Raw genomic sequence first — 15,169 nt, 5'->3', positions numbered from 1 at the left:
CACATATACGTGTGCATAAGGATAAAAGAAAGAAAAAAGGCCTTAAACGTGAAGAGTAATTCAGATGAGGGATGTACTGTATTGATGCAGCCAACATATGAAATAAATATAATCGCCCGCTCATCCTGTGCCTCTGCACGTCATGGTGCGTGCATGGAATGGATGGATAACACAGTACAATGCCAATTTATCCACTCTGTGTAGCACAATCTGAAAATGATGCACACAACATACAAAGTCGATATGTTGACGTTTGAAGCAAAGACAACCTGAATGACAATATTTATCCAGAAACAGCCGAGAATCATCCAAAGTGTGTTGATTAGAGGGTAAACACAACATGTTGGGGTAGAAGGAAATGCTGCGGAACGCGGCCAGATAAACATGTTAGCAGTCACACAGTTCTTCTGGGCTCCTACCGGGCCCCATTGCCCTTCATCTATGCATTGTTACGCACCCTGTTGCCCCCAAGGCCCCCTTTATGTGCCCAAAGACCCAGAAACTGACCAGCGTTGGCATAATACCACCTGGCCCCACATTGTCTTTGTTCCTGTAATGCGGATAAACAACCTTTATTTGGGAACATGTTCCCTGTGAGCACAGGATAAACTCAAAATACTGAGGGTGTTGGAGCAGATTTTGAGACAATAATGCAGAACCAGCCTCATTTTATATTCTCCTAGATGCAAGCACACTGCAGAAATCCAATTAGGGTTCCAGCTTATAATAATTTTCATTGTTAAATAATCTGATGATTATTTTTTCAGTTAATAGAATAATCATGAGTCTGTTAAATGTCAGAAAATAGTTTAAAACGTCCATCACAGAGTCTCCACGGTAACAGCTATAAATGCCCCGTTTTGTCTAACCAACAATCCAATCGAGAAAAGCAGCAAATATTTATATTGGAGGAAGCTGGAAGCAGAGAATAATATTTATTTGCTTGATAAATATTAATCATCAAAATATTTCCCATTTAATTTTGTGTCATTTGACTGAACCAACTGATCGGTAGGTAGGTAGGTCGGAAGGTATCGGGCCATAGCACAGACCGGCCTCACCACAACATCACCATGACTGAGAAAAGTTGTGGGTTAGAGTCCCACAAGTGCAGTTTATCTCACTGACATAACCAAGATACTGAATCCACTCACTATCAGTGAGCCACAAAAAGGTTAAATGGTATGTAAATGATGATTTAACAATAAATAACTAAAGTGATAAATCCTGTGTGGTCTGCTGAGTATCTGAATGTGGCATAAAGATAAGAACCATAAAAAAAAAAAAAAAAGAGACGGAAAGGAGGAAGAAAATATGATGAGAGGTGATAACAGTGAATCACAGCGCCGACTGTGAAGTATATAATCTGTATTAAAACTATAGCCTGCAGAGAGTGAGGGAGAGAGAGACGAGATGGAGGAGAAATTTACATCTTCACATCCCACTCTGGTTTGAGTCACAGTGAGAACGAGTGTCAACCTGGAACAAGCCGACAACAACCGAATACATTTTCATATAAATTAAGACGGCAAAAAGGCAGCCAGTGAATCCCTAATAAGTGTCTCCGGATTTTTCCTCCTCTTTCTCTCGCCCACCATCACGGTTCCCTCTTCCTCTCAGTGTAACACACGCGATGAAGCCATTGTGCGTGTTGGACACTTTGCACGGCTGAGTGCTGCTCTGCTGCTCCACCTCAGGGGAAGAAGAACTGTTTGGAAAATCCTGCAGAGTGCATGCAAGCTAGGAGACAAAACTGGATTTAGAGATTCTGCAGCGGTTTCTCAGTGTATAAAGATCTGTCCTGTCCATGGCCTGATCTGAGGGGAGTTTCCACTGCCGAGACTGTGACCTCTGACCCTTCCTGTTTGCTTGTGCTGTATGCATTTATTCCCCTTACTTACTCAAGAGACTACAATGTCAAATTAAACTATTCAGAATTAGCCTTTGTACATTCTGTGATGGTAAAGCAGCCTATAGAATAACACTACATCATCTCAGTAGGTCCTAATTAGGGTAAAGGGAGGCAGAAACGCGATTCAGGTGTAGCCTGATATAGCCCTGCTGGTCGAAAGCAATCAAATGACGGAGTATTGTTTAGCTTTGTTTGGCCTTAAACCATGCTGGTCAGTAAACCAGCTCTAGCCCTGTTTATCTCTGTGTTGGACACCAGGCTAAAGGTTAGCTTTACTCTGCTTTTTAGCAGAGACTAAAGATAAAGCTACGTGATTAACAGAGAAAAAGTTAATAAAAAATGATCATAATGGAAACCAATGGATGGATCCTGATGATAATACAGTTAAAACCACTGGTAGTGAGCATTAAATGAACCTGGATGATATCTTCACTTACTCACTCTCAGTGTGATGCAAGCTGCACAATTAATCACATTAAAATTGCAATTCGGATTCATATCTCCAAGCAATCTCAATGAGATCAGTTCTGCCGTGTTTGCATTAGCAGGGAGATTCACTGCTTTAAATCAAGGGCTCCTAATAACACCTGACTTGCATCAACAAATTACAAGACTAGATTACACCGCGTGACAAACTGCACACAAGCAGCATGGACAGGAACTGTATTTATAGATTAGGATGATCAAAGGAACACATTTTGCAAGCAGCGATTTGTCATATAGCTTATGTATGGCACAGATTTATAACAACTGCTTGACATTAAAGGCGACAATGACGCTAACAACTGACTGTGCCAACATTAAAGGTCTAATATTTTACACTTTTCCAGTGTTTTATTTGAAGTGTTGGTCCATAAGAATATATATTTGTGGAGAACCAAAAACCATCTCTCTGGAGCTCTAGCAACAACAGGTCGGTGAGCCAATCAGAAGAGAGGAACTGAGCCTCTCTTCTGATTGGCTGATTGTTTTCTGAGTGATGGAATAAAAAATACAGCAGATTTCAGGTAAACACTCAGCGAAACCAAATCTTGCAAGGTTGGATGGTGGGTCTAGATGGGCGGGGCTTGTGGCATGGCTGAGAGTGGTGACTGCTTTGTTGTGACATCACAAGGTTAAGTCCTAACGGCTTCTTTTAAGGCTCAGTGTGTGAATACAGGCTGTGTGCATTTCTCTGTAGACTGAGCACTTTGATACTTTCACAGTATTAATATAGAACCTAGACCTGATCCATAATCAAACATCACATGGAAATCTAATGTTATACAATATGGGACCTTTATCTCCTCATAGGAGAGATAATTGTCATCTCTTTTCTGAGTAAGAAAATCTTGTTCTACCCAGCATAATGTGAGTGTGTCTGTGCGTGTGTTAGCTGTAGCCTGTAATGCCAAGCAGGCCTGAGTGAGCAGCTGATGAATCACCAAGCAATTAATTATTGAAAGACCCCTCACCTGCCTTTGCTAGCATGTTAGCTCGAGACAGCACACTCCAACATGTGACACACACACAGACAAACATGCACACACACATACGGTTTAGGATCCTTGCTTACAGACATAGACACACACACACACACACACACACACACACACCACACACACACACACACACACACACACACACACACACACACACCCACACACACACACAGGCCCCGTGAGGGAGGGGGGTCAGCATCTAAGCCGGATGCCTGATGAACCTCAGAGGGATTTGGGAGGAAGCAGCCATATTCCCAGCGCCCACTCTGACGCACACACACCATGATGAGGATCAACCACACATAAACACACATTTGTAGTTTACACTTTCACAAACACACACACACAGACACACACAGTTACCCACTAGGCACCTTGGTGTGGCACCACAGAAACCACCAGTGTTGGATTATGTGTTGGCAATATTACCCTCACCAGCGTCAGTTATAGCAGCAACAGAGCGAAGCCGTATCTGTTTCTTTCAATTCAACAATTTGAAATTCATCTTAGCAGAGAGGAAATGTAATGACAAAACATTTAAATCAAACACAGCTGCTGAGTGCATCTCCAATATAATCCTTCCTACAACTTCCTATCCCACTCAGATTATGGTTAAGGGAACATTTTATTGCATCTATTAACCCTTTGACCTTTGACCTAGGTTGCAGTATTCTGTAATTTGGAGTATATACTTGTAGTGATTCACTCACTAACTGCATCAGCTACACCCCTGAAATATAAAGCAAACTGTAAAATGCAAATGTGGTCGAAGATCATATGCGCATTCTTGCACACATTTTTACACATACACATCTTATGCTGCATATGCATGCTTACGTATGTACGTGCAAATGATGCTCATGAGCTCAAGTGTGTGTGTGTGTGTGTCCAGCACACAGTGACAGAAGGGACAGGTGAGTCACTGTAGGGCTGCAAGCCGAACACATTACACTGCAGCACTGCACATCACGACTCAAGACAGCAGAGAAACGACACACACGATAATGACACAGAATTGGCTGTTTAAAAAAAAAAAAAAAAAAAAAAAACTAGGAATGAGAAATAAAGAACCTATAAAAGAGGAGAGTCACAACAAAAAAGCCTAAACCTGTGAGCGGAGAAGGCGACAGATAAGATGCAGGCAGAGCTTTCTGTCCGTCTGTCCCTGGCACAGTGTAAATCCCAGTCACCACCAATAACACCTGTATCCATCACTCCTGGGTGGAACTTCAAAGCCTTGTTATTTATACACCTGTCTGTCTGGCAGCTACCTAACTGTCTGGATCCCTCACTCTTCTCTGTCACTGCCCAATTTAAATCAGATTTATTGGTCCACATCAAGAAAGTGATGCGCCTAACTGCTTGCAGACGAAGTAGAAACGCGTTATGAGGGCGATTTATACGCCAATCAGATGAGTGTGTATGTGTGTTACTGCTTCATTCGTACCAATATCTATGATGCGAGACGCTTGATAATCCCACTTTTATTTCTCTTTCCGCCCACCATTTATTCTCACCATCAGGCCGGCCAGGTTTGTACAGGAGCATTAACACTACATTTAAAGGAGTAATCCACCTTTTCTTTGGTAACTGTTGCTCAGATATTTCTCCACTGTACCTTCCTCAGTTTCCATGTCAATTAAAAAGCATTAGTCGCACTATTAAGTTATTGTTTCTTTGGCATTTTTTTTTTTGTTGAAGTTATCAGTGCTCATGCTAAATTCACTGCTGTTTCTTTCTGCTGTTGATATGAGCATGAGCTTCCCTCTTTCATGAAATGATCTATCTTGTAGTTATATTACTGTTATCTCATCAATGAGCCATAGAGAGCAGAACATTTGTGATTCACATGAAAATTGAGCAGAAATGATCACTTTAACAGCAAAAGACGATGCTTAGATTTAATAATTGGCAACTAAAAGCTTTAAAAATGTGACAAAATGATGTCGATGATGTCCGCAGAAACACACCATCAAGCTAAATGCAGCTATATAGATAAACGTGGTCAGTAAGGGACTGTGTGATTTCCGATCCAAAATCGGATAGGATCATCTGACAGCCACGGATGAGGGCACGACTGCTTGCTGTGTAGGAGCGTATACACACCGCACGCACGCACGCACGCACGCACACACACACACACACAGAGAGGCATCATGGTTATAGGATAAAGTGCTGACTGACAGTATGAGGCTCTATAGGGCTACACAGCAACACAGTAATGGCTTTAAGCTTTATTAGCTTTTCCATTTGGTTGGTGTAGGCGTTGTTTCGGAGATGCAATTAATGTTTTAAACACTTAAGAGATGAGTTTTGTCTTGATTAGTCCACTTGATAATAACATGTCAGTTGGGGCACAGAGGAGGCGAACATGGAAACTGAGTAAATTGCTGATGTCTGCAAACAAGGTGTTCTTTAAAAGTACTTCCAAAGTTTTTCTGTTGTTTGTTTCAACCTCCAGTTCACGTCTTGTTCCAGTCTCAGGCTTCCCTGTTCTCTTCTTTGTGGGTTTTTTTTAATTTTTTAATCACACCCCTTCAAGTCTTCAAGTCTTAATTTAACGAGCGTCCAAAGCTGCAGTTGACAGTCTTGATTAAGTTTGAATAAAACGCAACCTTTTTCAATTCCATATGACACAGAGGCTCTGACATTTGGACTTCTCTTGAATCTGACTACATGTTTTCTGTAGAATACAGTGGGGTAACTTGGACGCAATCTTTGTAATAAAACTTTTATGATCCCTTTGAGGAAACTGGTGCAACTATTTTTACTTGACAACTTGACCTCCAGACTTGAAAAGAACTTCAAATAAACTTGACCGAAAAACACACATGTAGCTTGTTATTGTGAATATGTTTGTGACAACGTTTAATTTTCAAATAGGAAAAGCCAACACGTGTCCTTTGAATTCACATGTGAATTTCTCTGTAAGAGCACAGTTGCTTAACCGCCACTCCTGAACGACCTAAACAGACTAGACGAGCCACGGCTAATATTTTACTAGCATGTGCCCTGTGGCTGGTTGTGTCCTGTTACAGCAGGATGTGGTGACTGACGTTAAGTCTGCCTGATCTTCCCAGACTAAATCTCCTGAACGGACCAAGACCGGCCTTCGACACCCGGTCAATGATTAGAACTGAAATAGGTTTGAGAGACCAGCTGCACTCTAAACCAGTCTCTCAACAGCCCCGTCATATAACTGGAGACAGAAGACAAAGACAAAGACATGGTTGAAGGAAAGGGATGCTGAATGCTGTGCTGAATGAGGCTGCTATAGCTAACAGTCGTTCAGGTTAACTAAATGACTTTCAAAACTGCAACTTAAATGTTTTGGGGCGGACGCTAAAGAAAAGACCGTTTCCTATGTCACAGTAACCTAGAAACAAATCTACTTTATCAAATCTTTCACTTTCACAACAGCCTTTTAATCTTGACCTAAATTTGTGGAACACGAATTAACACATTCACTGCAACCGTGAACTTATCTAAAGAGAGGCTGTATGTGAGACGTAAATGCCCAAATCAGGGGGCCCAGACTTTACCCTGCCAGCTCCAAGAGTCCATGTGTGGATTTCAAATTCCTCTAAATCTTGGAGATATTGATTATTATCTCCTTCAGCTGCAACGTAGCGATGTGAAACTATTCTATTTATTTCCTAAATCAACATATGTGATATGTTGGGGTAAGTACGTGTGTTCACCTGTGTATTTACAGCAACGACCAAACCACTGAGTAATCACATGAGCCCCTGGTCGGCGATCTGGTGCAGTCTGATGTGATCATCACTTTGAGAGCGAATATTTCAAAAACCAAAGACATCAGAAAAAGATCAACCCTACTTTCCCAGAGCTATAAGAAGTATAAGTCCCCTGGTTCTTATAATGACAAGACATTGATTTATAATGTACACACTGCGGCAATGTCTACCAATTATATTTGCAGAAATTAAATGGTAATCATTTTGACAGGAAGTAGATGTTGTTGGTCTCTAGATAAATCATAAAATCAGTTCTGACCTTCTCAGTCATTTGTTGGGATTCAATGTGTGAAAAAGAAATAAACTGCAGCACCATCAAGTTGGTAAAAATCATTGCTGAGCAGAAACATTTCCTGACATTTACAGACAACAAATCACATGAAAGGCAAACAATTTTTGCAAATCAGGGCCATTCTTGCTTCAATAGCTTCAAATGCTCATGTGCAATAAACCCACTGAATCTAAATATATCATAAAATGCTGAGAGGGAAGAAGTGGAGAGAAATGACAGTAAGCATGTGTACTGTATGTGTAAGAGAGAGAGAGAGGTAGAGGCTGTATGGCAGAGAGAGAGAAAGAGAGAGAGAGAGAGGAGGAAGCAGTCACATGCTAGGAGGAGGGAGGGGGGGGGGACTGTCTGTCACCCGTCTACGTCACGAGTAACGCCTCCCTCCCTTCCCTCCCTCCCGCCCTCCACTACAACTCACATGACTGCAGCAGCCCTGTTCTGTAACTCCAGTCACGAGGATAGAGTAGTATTACAAAAACCAGCCGGCAGGGGCGAGCAGCACAGACACACACTGAGAGAGAGAGAGAGAGAGAGAGAGAGAGAGAGAGAGAGAGAGAGAGAGAGAGAGAGAGAGAGAGAGAGAGAGGGACGAAAGCTACCAGCCAGCCCTAATAACCCTGAGTAAATATTAACTTACTAAGGCTACATTTGTAGAGTAGATAACCTTATCGTTCTACACATGAAGAAAGAACTTAAGCAGTGATACAATGTACAATTAGATTTTTTTTTTTCCCTGTTCCTCATACTCAGGTTGCACTTTTATCTCTCTCTCCCTCCATGTGTCACTCAAGGACTTTGCAGCAAACCAGCATTACAAGCCCCAGAAGAACGATGTGCAAAGATTAGACTCCGTGTTTTCCCGTTTCTTTATGCACCATTCCAGCAAACGTATGTCTCCTGAATCATTTTACACACAAAATTCAGCCTGATGTATTTGAGGTCTATGGAAACTTTTGGACGTGTACTTGACTTGGAATGAGGTGCTGTGGTTTTTCACAATGATCGAGGTAGCAATGACTGATCAACAGCATCATAAAGGGTGGAATAGTGTATAATAGCAGGTGTTATCAAAATGATAAGATGACTGTTAAATAGTAGAGGAGCGTAATAATGCCTTTGCAGATTAATGGGGTCATGATAAAAGTCACCACTGAATATATTATAGACATGCAAGTGTCTGCAGGGATGTTGTGGTGATACCATGGGACACACTAATCCAAAATGTAGCTATGGTAAAGCCATTGTATAAACTCAATAAGCTTACAATATACAATAAGTACAAATGTGAATGGTATGGTTGAGTGATGTCACAGGATGTGACGATATATTGATGTGGTTCTTCCTCAATGATGGGCTCTTTCTTCTCATTTACCGCTTCACATCATGCAGTTCACATCTGTGTGTGTGTGTGTGTGTGTGTGTTGTGTGGAAGCACATGTCACTGCTGCATGTTATAAATAGCCCACAGTCTCCCTGGATCCCACCACACACTGAATTAGCCCGCTTAAGCTGCCAATCACACACACACACACACCTATCACATCCTCCGATGACCGTGCAATCAGAGCAATAACAATCACCATGACGTAATCTTATGTCACACTGTGATGCAGTAAACACCGGGGTCCCATATTCCAATGACAGTCAGTGTTGTGGGTTTACGTGCACGGCAGAAATCCGTGTGTGTTGTGGAAGCACGACTCCACAGCCGCAGAAAGGTGGAGATGAGACCTGATACGTTCTGTTCTGTCGTGTGAGAAATAGATTTTTTTTCCCCCCACCAAACCCCATTCGGAAATCTGCTCATTTATTGTTTCCGTCTATGTGCGCAACAAAAAAACATATCATATTGCACAACATAAAGCTATTCTTAATCAAGTATTTCTTCTAGTAAATTCGGAATGCATATTATTTGCAAAGCAACACTTAAATTCGATGAAATCTCAACTTCTATAATTGTTTCACACCACTCGCTACCGCCCCCCGCGGTGTACTTAGATAGGAGAACATTCTGGGATTAACAGGAGAATCAATTATAAAAGTTGAATTATTATTTTAATAAATGCTGCTATGTGTGTTGACTGTAAACCGAATTCAATCAAACACCCTATCCATTAATTTATAATATGAATTTATGTTTTAAGTGTCATGCCTGATAGCCTGCAGGCAAGGAATCCCTGAACTGTAGAAATTTCTTAACGCAGTTTGGCGTCATGACGTTTCCTTGAAATTTAGCGCAACATAATTTCCCTGACCCCCCCACCCAACCCCCCCGGCAACACCATCGCTTAATACACTGTCCGTCATCACCACCCCTACAGAAACACAGCCCAAAAAGATCCACCGTTTTCAATTGGCCAAAGCAAACTACCGTGTGAACCAGACAAACGTTTTGTAACCGTTACCAAACGATTACGCAAACGATTACGAAAACGCAAAATCGCTCCAACTTTCTCAGCTGACCAAAACCCTCTGTCTCCTCTGCATCTCATTGCTCTGCAGACCATTATCTGATTAATTGGCCAATCTGGGGTAAAAATTACAGGAATCAGCAATGGGAGTTTCTCAACTTTGCAGCGCAACGAGCGAACCTGCAGTCACCCAACGAAGAGACCCACAGATCCCCAGTTAAGCTCACGGTGCGGTGGCAAGCAGCTTATAGTGGAGTGCATAAATAACATTACACAGCACCGATGTAGCCTATAGCAGTGTTTCCACAAACGGACTCTTTATTGAGCATCCGCTTGGATTGTGCGAGAAAAATGTACACAACACACGTATATACATCGAGCCGAGCAACACATCAAGAAAAAGACACACAGGTATGTATTTTCTCTGCCCACATTTTAAATCTAAGCAGTCCTGTAGCCAGTGGATTAGTATCATAATGTCATAATATCATAATAGTCCTCAGGCCAAGTCCATGCGTTCAGGGGCGCACCACGTGTCCAAGTCTCCGGTACTGAAATTAAAACTTCCCTCAAGAATGCGTCAAAAGTTTCCCAAGCGCCCCTCTGCATACCAAATAATCCTCCCCGAGCAGCAACACACCGGCTGCTCTCGGCTTCCAGCGCCAACACACAGACATTTATTCGTTTAATCCGTCCAGTTCCCTCATTGCCCACGACCGATGACATTTCCTCCAAAAACACGTGAAAGCCAGACCTCAAGACATAGTAGACATCCACACACACACACACACATACACACGCAGACCGAGACACCGGGTCGCACTGAGCTGAAGAGATGCTGCTGACAAGCCGGGCGAAAGGCTCGCATCAACCGGGGATAGCGTGCGCTACAGCCGGCGACACGCGAAGACGCACCCCGGTCTGCAAAGCCCAAAGTCCCGTCCGTCCATAGAGGCTGGGATCTTACCTGGCTGCCGGAGTTTTCTGTCAGGTAATTGAAGACAAAGGACGAGAGTTCCTCATCTAATAGTGGAGCGCAGTCCGCCATCTTCTAGTGAATGAGGAGCCGTGGAGTCAGAGAGCGGAGTATAGGAGGAGGAGGAGGAGCAGTGGGCACAAGCCGCCTGCAGGGGGCGCATCTGTTTACACACAGAAACAAACCAAGACATTAAAGACACGCGGTTCTCCAAAGTGGGGTCTGGGGACCTCCAGGGGCCAATGCAGTGACTCCAGAGGCCCCATAATAAAATGAGGAATAATTTAATTTAATTTTCAATGAAATGATTGGAAATTATTACCATTTATTTGCTACAATTTGTCTTGTGGAATCAAATAAAGTGATTTCAACAAATGTTATAATAATAATTAAATGAGATTACAGGTATTTTTTAATGTCAAACCTGAAGGTATTCAATATTTACAGGTGAAATCTATGTGCAAATATGATATCCTGAATAACCTAAATGATTTGTTCACAGTATTTATAGACTACTAGCTAATCTCTCCTTATTTATTTACTATTGGTTTAATAGTAATCAAAATTTGTATGTAACACCTCAGATCAACAATTCAGCATTATTGTTTGTCATCAAAGCCAGAAACAAACAAGCTAACATAAAAGAAACCAGTTGGAAGCTGCTTTCATTCAGTGCAACTTCAGTCATCATCACAAACACTAAATACAAAGGGCCTGACCGCTCAGGACGCACTTTGTAGGCTTGAAAGCTCCAGTTGCACCTCTCTGCCTTTGTTTTGAGAAGCCGCCACAGACATAAGTGTTGGCAGAACTCTGTTTCTGTTGCTGGGTAACTGCAAAAACCAGCTTCTGTCAGTCATTTAGCGTTGTTGATGACATATAGCTGATGCCACTGAAACTAAAGAAAAACCTGATCCCCTATTTCAGTTGCAGCGCTGCAAATTGATGCCGTTTTTGTTGACATGAGATGAGCAGGAACAATGAACAAAAACCTTTCTGTTTTAACAGCATCAAGGTCTGACTGTGCTGTAGGAGAGTTGATAGGGAAGTGCATGGAGTTGTGTGGAATGTTTTTCAGATGCGTCTCTAAAGATCATAAGGGTGAGTTGAAGTAATCAAATGTAATCAAGTACTTGTTACACATTTCTAATTGTAAAAGTAATTACAATACTTTGGTAACAAAAAAGTAATGATTTACTTTACTCATTGCAAAAAAAAAAAGCCTTTCAACACCTCCAAACCCTCCACCGCCACTTCTCACATCCAATGTATTTAACTTAGAGCCAGAAGCTACAGTTTGGAGGTATTTCCTGACCATCAACAGCTAATGTAGCCCTTGGGGGGGAGGCATGGCTCAAATGCTAGAGCAAGTTGGCTGCTGATTGGTGGTTTGATCCCCGGCTCCCCCAAATCCATGTTGCATCAGGAATAAAACCTATGCCAACGCCATGCTCACAGGAGCAGCCAAAAGACAACAGCAACAACAGCTAACATAGCCCTGGTAGCTGCACGCTCATCCTCACTGTGAGGCTGGTTCACCACACACCCTCCAACTCCCCGCAGATCCCTCAATGTTGGCTCACCCGTCTTAAAATGACACACTTGGTGCTCAGCTTTGCCTTGTGAAGGTTAACCATTTGTAGTTATGTTGTTGTTTGCGGCTGGGAGAATAAACAGTGACCCTGCTTAAACTAGCCGATTCACCTTAAGACTCAACCTGAAGCAGACTCGGATCTGATTGGTAGAATTGGAGGCCATCCTCCTGTAAAAAAAAACGAGGCCATAGGTCGTTCGTGCAGTGGGTTATTATGGAGACTGTCTTCCTGTAATCGATGATGACTGATGCTTTGGTTTGAATTCTTCAGTGCACTTTAGTGACGAGCATCTGCATGTGCTGTGATTGTGCGACCAGAGCTGTCCTTCTGCCTCCCGCCTCTGCAGCTGTATCACAATTTGATGAAGATGTCAGGTCACTGTCGGTTTTGTGTGTTTCTAGCATGTGATGAAAACTAAAGAAGTGATCAGTTTTATGTCAGTGACTCATGCAGTTTGCAAGAACACAGTGGGGATTACAGTAACAGTATCATGACGTGGTGGATCAGGATACAACACATGAAAATCAGTTATATCTGAGTGTGACTTTGGTTTGGTGTTTTATTCAATGTGAAGTTATTAAATTATTCTTTAAAGATGAAATCATGGCGTGATGAAATCTAAACTTTTATAGTAGTGAGATTTTTATGGCAGTCTGTTCTGTGATTGCACCACATGTTTCCACAATTGAAGCTATTCCCACAAGCAGCTGATATAGGCCGGAAGGGAAAATCGAGCATTAGGACACACACACTGACAGCATTGAATGTAATGTTATCACTGCATTGCAGCACACTGCTTTTCTACTCTCTCTCTCTCTCTCTCTCTCTCTGTGTGTGTGTGTGTGTGTGTGTGTTTGTGTGTGTGTGATGGTCAGGAAAAGGTTAACTGTCTGAGGCAGGTGATGGGCAATAACGGAGCTCTGTGTGTCTTTCAAAAGCCTGGCTGACAACACTGACCCTAATGCTGTGTGTGTGTGTGTGTGTGTGTGTGTGTGTGTGTGTGTGTGTGTGTGGCTGTGTTTATAATTGAACTTCCGTGACGACCAATTTGTTTTGAGTCTTCTTCTGAGCTCCTCACTCCTTCTGACCATTGCTCCTGTCTGTGATAGTACGGTACACAGCGCGGCAGCGGTGTGATTACTGGGAAGACGGATGGCAAAAGAAGCCTGACTGGTCAGGAAAGACGAGCCGTCAGTTGATCAAACAGGTTTCTAACAAAACTCATGCAAATTTGTTTGGAAGAGAAAACAAAGCTGAGACGTTCAACACGTTCCGTGGATCAACATCATGTTTAAATCAAAGTGTTCGTATTGTCATTGTGTGTCATTGTACGTTTTGAGTGTGCTCATTGTTTTACCTCTACATCCAGTGATTTAGATCATTTGGCTAAACTGGTGACTTGTTTAAAACCTGTTTGATTGTCTGTCAGATCTTGTTTTGTCACCAGTTTTCCAGATCTCAGCCACGCCACAGTTCGGCGAGTACAGTGTTAAAACAATGAAAAACTGGAATTACCGCTTTGCAGTTGCCTGCCTCCATCACTCAAACTAGTTACAGGTTACATCCCTGTTTATCCAGTCATACAAAATATTAAGCGTTTGTGTGAAATTCTGTCATAGTTGCTGTGTGAAGTCTAGAGTAATGGCTAAAAACATCTTTTGTGTAGTCACAGTGACCTTTGACCTTTGACCACTAAAATCTAATCAGTTCATCCTTGAGTCCCAGTGGACATGAAAAAAAATCCCTCATGGCGTTCATGGCGTTATTGTGTTCACGAGAATGAGCCAGACGGATGGACACCCCGAGAACATAATGCTTCTGCGCCTGTGACAGACATTTTGAATAAAAAGAGTGATTTGCCGGACTTATAAGGTGTGCATTATGTCAGTGAAGGTCCTTGCAAGTATATAACTACAAAAGACAGATAGAGAGTAAGACTGTGCAGAAGTTTTGCATATTTCTGTTTTTAAAAGAGAGGAAGTATTTAAGTGAGAACAAGGGAAACAGAAATGTGTGTGTATGTATGTTGTATATATTTCTGTGTGTGCGTGTGTCGGAGAGAGCGGGTCTGTGTCATGTGAAGATACTGTACCAAACAGAAATGGAGATGCTCCTCTTCCCTTCATCTTGATCAGACTACATTATTCTATATTCCTTTTCAGGTATCAGCAGCTTCACTTCTAAAACATCACTGTGAATCTCAGAGTTTGTCTCTACTTGTCACATTGTTAAGTGAAGACTCATACAGAGGCTGCTCGTTAATCCACAAGTTCAGTCAAGCCTGTTGAAGATAGTTGTTCATAAAATATCATAAAGCACATCTACATCTCCTCATCAAATATAAATAAATATAATATGAAATAAAATAATTATGCAAAACAGAAAATCCTCCTTTTTCTCTTTAACACTGTTGTGAAACAGTCAATCTACATGTGCTTTGTATTTCTGACTTTAGTTGCTGGTGACAACAAATAGCCAAAAGGAGACAATGGAAAAAATAAAAATCAATCATAAGTGGCGTCAGTCCCGAACGAGACCTTCTTTGGCATTTTGCACCAACGCTCAACAATCATACAGAGAGAAATCCATCTTAGAAGAGACATAAAAATAAAATCCTCCTACCACAGGAGCAGGAAATAGACCAGAATGCAATGCAGTTACACGACAGGTTTTGTTTTTGAGTAAATGATGAAATATGGCTCACATTCTTCTTATCTCTGTGCTGTTGTGCAACAACAGCAGGTATA

The 15,169-nt window shown here is 42.0% G+C and overlaps 1 protein-coding gene across 1 annotated transcript in view; it reads right to left on the bottom strand.

Annotated features, from left to right (window-relative positions):
* Positions 1-10,994, bottom strand: part of ppargc1b (peroxisome proliferator-activated receptor gamma, coactivator 1 beta) — a 100,846-nt gene extending 89,852 nt beyond the window's left edge. The window contains exon 1 of the mRNA XM_056382448.1: positions 10,819-10,994. Coding sequence (XP_056238423.1) covers positions 10,819-10,899 — 81 coding nt within the window. The 5' untranslated portion in view covers positions 10,900-10,994. The remainder of the gene's footprint in view (positions 1-10,818) is intronic.
* Between the last annotated feature and the right edge of the window lie 4,175 nt (positions 10,995-15,169).

Source organism: Seriola aureovittata, chromosome 8 (genome assembly GCF_021018895.1).
Source record: "Seriola aureovittata isolate HTS-2021-v1 ecotype China chromosome 8, ASM2101889v1, whole genome shotgun sequence".
Classification (NCBI taxonomy): Eukaryota; Metazoa; Chordata; class Actinopteri; order Carangiformes; family Carangidae; genus Seriola; species Seriola aureovittata.
The sequence above is the reverse complement of the archived record's forward strand: the minus strand, read 5'-3'. Positions and strand labels throughout refer to the sequence as shown.